Here is a 4,680-nt window from a genome sequence, read left to right as displayed (position 1 = left end):
GCTCTTCTCTATCATTAACATCTGGAACAATTTATGTCAAATTTAATTTTGGTTTTGCATTTTTCATTTTATGTTTTCCACGCAGTAATTCAGTATATATTTTTTTGTTTGGTTTTAGATTTTTATAAAACTAATCATTAAATAGGGAAGTGGTCCATTGTGTGTAAGTACACCAGGTTTACGCAACATACTCAAAATATTTTCCCTCCATGTAACCGGTGCAAACTCTATGAACGGTCAAATATCACGTCGAAATTACCCACAATAATACTGAATATTACAACACCGCCACTGCGGCCTTATCGTTCATTTTGGGCTTCAGTGGCAAATCCGTGAATAACTAGTAATCGAAGGGCAAATATACCGCTGCGTAGTTCCCCCCCACACACTTCTTTTTTCGAATCACCGCTCCTGTTTCTTTTTCTTATTTTTAAATTTCCTTAAATTGTGGAATCAGCAAAAAAACAAAAACGAAAAAAACAGAGGAATCGGAGAGAAAAGATCTCTGCGAAATCGGAGAGGAGCTCAACGGTAACATTCGCTCGATTCCTCCCACTTCAGTTTTAGATCCAATTAATGTGAATAAATCGCGTTTAATTTGCCTAATTGTATTCATTTATTGCATTTTTAATCTCTGTTTGTTTGGTTTCTCTCACAAAAGAGGGGTTTTGATTTAGTAGCTTCTTGGATTTGGAGAGGAAGGAGGTCGAGAAGAGTGCCCTAATTCTTGTGGTATTTTTTTTTTACTCTTTTTGTAATTATGATTTATTGCTTATTTTTTTGACACCCAATGGTGATCTGATTACTATGGAAGCGTTTCGATTTGATGCGGTTTTTCTATTAGGGTTTCTTTTTCGCGATCTCTCTATTGGTTTTTCTGCGTGTAATGTTTCACCAACTTTTTTTTTTGGATTATAGGGTGGATTTTGTTAATGCCTACAATCTGTTCGACCATTTTAGTGACACAAATTTGTTTCTTTTTTCGCACAAATTTTGCACTTTTTCTTCGGTGCGGCGCATTCTCTATAGTTATTGATTGTTATTGTAGCACTCCTTAAATGCTTATCTGTAAGCTTTTGATACCAGTTTCAACTTTGTCTTCTCGAATTGAACCCAATTCCAAATGATTCGAGAAGCCTTGTTATTATCTAATTGTCATAGTATATGTTTAGAAACCTAATTCTTTCAAGTTTTGAAGAATTTTTCAATTCAGGTAGGTGAAAAGGTTTCAACTTGAAGTGAGTTAGTATGCTTCTGATGGGCGAATCCTTGTAGAGTTTAAAAGATGCGAAGGTTCTTTTCATTCAGATCATCTGCAGCCAACAATGGTTGTACAAATGTGGTTCCCCCGACTTCCAACCACAAGAAGAAGGATGCAAAGACTACAGCAGGAGAAACGCTTTACGGGGGCTCTCGAACTCCTGAGGAGTCAAGCTTCAAATCACGAAAAAGGTATCCGAAGAGTGAGGAGTCGTCGAGCCCACATCTCCGTAGGAGCCTTTCGTTCTCTTCTCCGGCTGCTTACGGTGGTTTCGAAGTAGGTGAACAGAACTGTATGGGTGATCTCAGTGAATCCTCAGAAACTTGTCGCAGAGAAACTCATCATTTTGGAGAATGCCCTGTCCAGTAAGTGTTTTCATAAAATCTTTGTGTACCTACTTTATGTTCTTTTGCGTCTTTTCATGTATTTTTGATGTCATCTTTGAATATACATAAACTTTAAACCTAGATTTGTACCATCAATCTGGGCGATGGGACCCGAGAAACTTTTGTGAATTGTTTGCTATTGATAGAGCCTGCTAAGCATTTTGGGACATGGAAACCAATTTGTATCCAAATCAACTTTCGACGCATAAGGTTTTGCGTTTAATAACTGTTCACGTGCATATCATTATCTGTATTTGGTGTAAAATTAATGACACATACATGGGTTGAGCACAATCCTACATTATTTGATTCATATTCACCTTTATTTGCAACTTCAATCTTCTTCAATGTTATTAGATAGGCTGATTTGTAGAAGGTGATCAAATGTCAGTTGATCCTCCTTAAAATGTGCAAGCCAATAATATCACCTAACTTATTCCCATTGCTATATTATACTGGCCCAGATCCGTGCATTTTATTTATGCAGCATCTCCATTCGAAGCACTTCGTTGAAGTTACACTGTATGGCAGGCATTGCGCTGTCCAAAAATGTTTCTTTCTTTCTTCTTTAACTCTTTGACGCTACAAACTGCAGCAAACATTCTCTAGTTCTAAGAACTGCTATTATTAATTTTGAGTTTTTCATTTTGTGCAGCTGCCATTCATCGACCCCAGAAAGGCATGCGGGAAAGAGAGGGAACAATCTCACCGAGGTCCGGAAGTCCTTAGAAGCTCATGAATTTGATTCTCCTTGCTCGAGAGGTTACCTATGTTCATCTGGAAACTCCTCTTACAGCTCTCCTATAGCACTAAGATGCGGCCCCATTCATAAATCCAATTTCTCTAACAACAATGAAGTGCTTGACCTCTACATTGACGGAGAGCAGGATGTGATCAACAAACCAAGTGAGACTCGTGGGAATTTCTCTAGAGCAGTAAATGATGGTACTCTATCAGGAAAGCCTCCAGTTTCCATTTTGGGAAAGCCGCCACGAGCTCAGTCCACAGCACCATCTTCACCAACTTCCACTAAAGACAGCCTTAGGACCTATTCATTCAGAGATGATGTCAGGATTGCCTTCGCTGCCAAAAATTTGAGAAGGAATAACGAGAGACAGTCACATTTATTCACTGGAAAATTGATTAAGTTACGAGATCATGAATCAGAAACCACCACCACCATTGAAGATATATACGAGGATACATCTGAGGAGTTGCACGGACCTCGAGGGCAAACTTGCTATTTGGAAAATGGTTCTTTGAGCCTTAGGCCAGAGAAGTCATCTGATTCTTCACCGGAGGAACAAGATACGGATGAGAAGTTACTTAGAAAAGCTAAAGAGATGGAAGAGAGGTTCACGCGAGAAAATTCTGAGATTGAATTACTTAGGAATAAGGGTTTAAGCTTGACGGAATTGCTTCAAATGATTCAGGATATGAATGAGGATAGGAAGTACCTTGCGCTGGAGCTATCCTCACAGATTAGGTCCCGTCTAGCTGAGAGATTCTCTGCTAAAGAGCAGTATAAACAATCGAAGGTGGAATTGGATACGAGAACAAGGAGGCTTGAGAAGGAGAAGAGTGAAGTGCAGTTGACTTTGGAGAAGGAGTTGGACAGAAGGTCAAATGACTGGTCACAGAAGCTTGTGAAATTCCAGACTGAAGAACAGAGGCTGAGGGAGAGGGTAAGAGAACTCGCAGAGCAAAACGTTGCACTTCAAAGAGAAGTTTCTTCACTTCAAGCAAATGAAGCTGCAGCACATAGTAGGTTAATGAACTCGGAAACTCAATGTAAAGAACTCACAGCTACAGCAGAGGAAGTGCAAAAAAANAAATTGGCCCTGTCAAAAATTTATTTGCAAAAATGGCCCTGGCCCCGCCACGTCAGCGCCACGTCAGCGCCACGCGGGCGGGGCTGGGCCAGATGGTTAAGTTGAACACGGTGAACCATTCACCGTGTTCAATACAAAGTTTTTGTATTGGACACGGTGAACCATTCACCGTGTTCAATACAAAGTTTTTGTATTGGACACGGTGAACCATTCACCGTGTCCAATACAAAATAGCTAAGATCGAAATATTTGTATTGGACACAGTGAACCATTCACCGTGTCAAATACAAATAATTGGACACGGTGAATGGTTTACCGTGTCTAATACAAATACCTCCAACTTAGCCATTGTTGGGGTATTTGTATTGGACACGGTGAACCATTCACCGTGTTCAATACAAAGTTTTTGTATTGGACACGGTGAACCATTCACCGTGTTCAATACAAAGTTTTTGTATTGGACACGGTGAACCATTCACCGTGTCCAATATAAAAATCTTGTATTGAAACACGGTGAATGGTTCACCGTGTTCAACTTAAATACCTGGGCCCGCCTTGCCCGCGTGGCGCTGACGTGGCGCTGGCGTGGCAGAGGCAGGGCCATTTTTGCAAATAATTTTTGGACGGGGTTATTTTTGTAAATAAAATTTGTCAGGGGGCTATTTGCAAAAAAACCCCCTAGAATAATAGGTCCAATCAACTTTAAATGAGATCACTTCACAGAATTCAATTCGATCTAATCAAATAGCTATTGCACGACATAGATGTACCTAGATTTAAATACTATAGAAAACTACATTCAGAATTTCAGATCCATAAAATTGTTAATTATAAACCAATTGGATCAGAAGTTCACTGTAAAATAATCTTATGAAGAATTTATGAAGTTAAGATATTGTTAGAGTTTTGTGTGCTTGGAGCCAAAGCATTAGTTCACACCCAATATTATTAACATCCATCAGTAGGATGGATACATAGTTTTGGGTATTGAAGAGTGGTACAAATTAAGAAAGAATACAACAGCAATAGATATTTATTATGACATTTTAATGAATCTAGAAAGGGAATAAAGGTCTGACTCATGGCTATGGTGAAGAGAAATATAGGAGAACATCTGAGGAAGAAAGAGAGTAGAAGACAATCCACCTTCTTGGTGATGATTGGGGAGTAAATGGTGGTTCGATTGGATTGCCTATAAGGT

General features: G+C 39.2%; 1 protein-coding gene across 1 annotated transcript; it reads left to right on the top strand.

Moving 5' to 3' along the window:
* Positions 1 to 443: 443 nt before the first annotated feature.
* Positions 444 to 3,490, top strand: LOC109705061 (the record flags this gene model as incomplete). Its single annotated transcript, XM_020225822.1, has 4 exons — positions 444 to 531; positions 681 to 732; positions 1,199 to 1,626; positions 2,303 to 3,490. Coding segments are annotated over exons 3-4 (1,529 nt in total), but the record flags the coding sequence as incomplete, so codon positions are not given.
* Between the last annotated feature and the right edge of the window lie 1,190 nt (positions 3,491 to 4,680).

This window comes from Ananas comosus, unplaced genomic scaffold (assembly GCF_001540865.1).
Source record: "Ananas comosus cultivar F153 unplaced genomic scaffold, ASM154086v1, whole genome shotgun sequence".
NCBI classification, from domain to species: Eukaryota; Viridiplantae; Streptophyta; class Magnoliopsida; order Poales; family Bromeliaceae; genus Ananas; species Ananas comosus.
The sequence above is the reverse complement of the archived record's forward strand: the minus strand, read 5'-3'. Positions and strand labels throughout refer to the sequence as shown.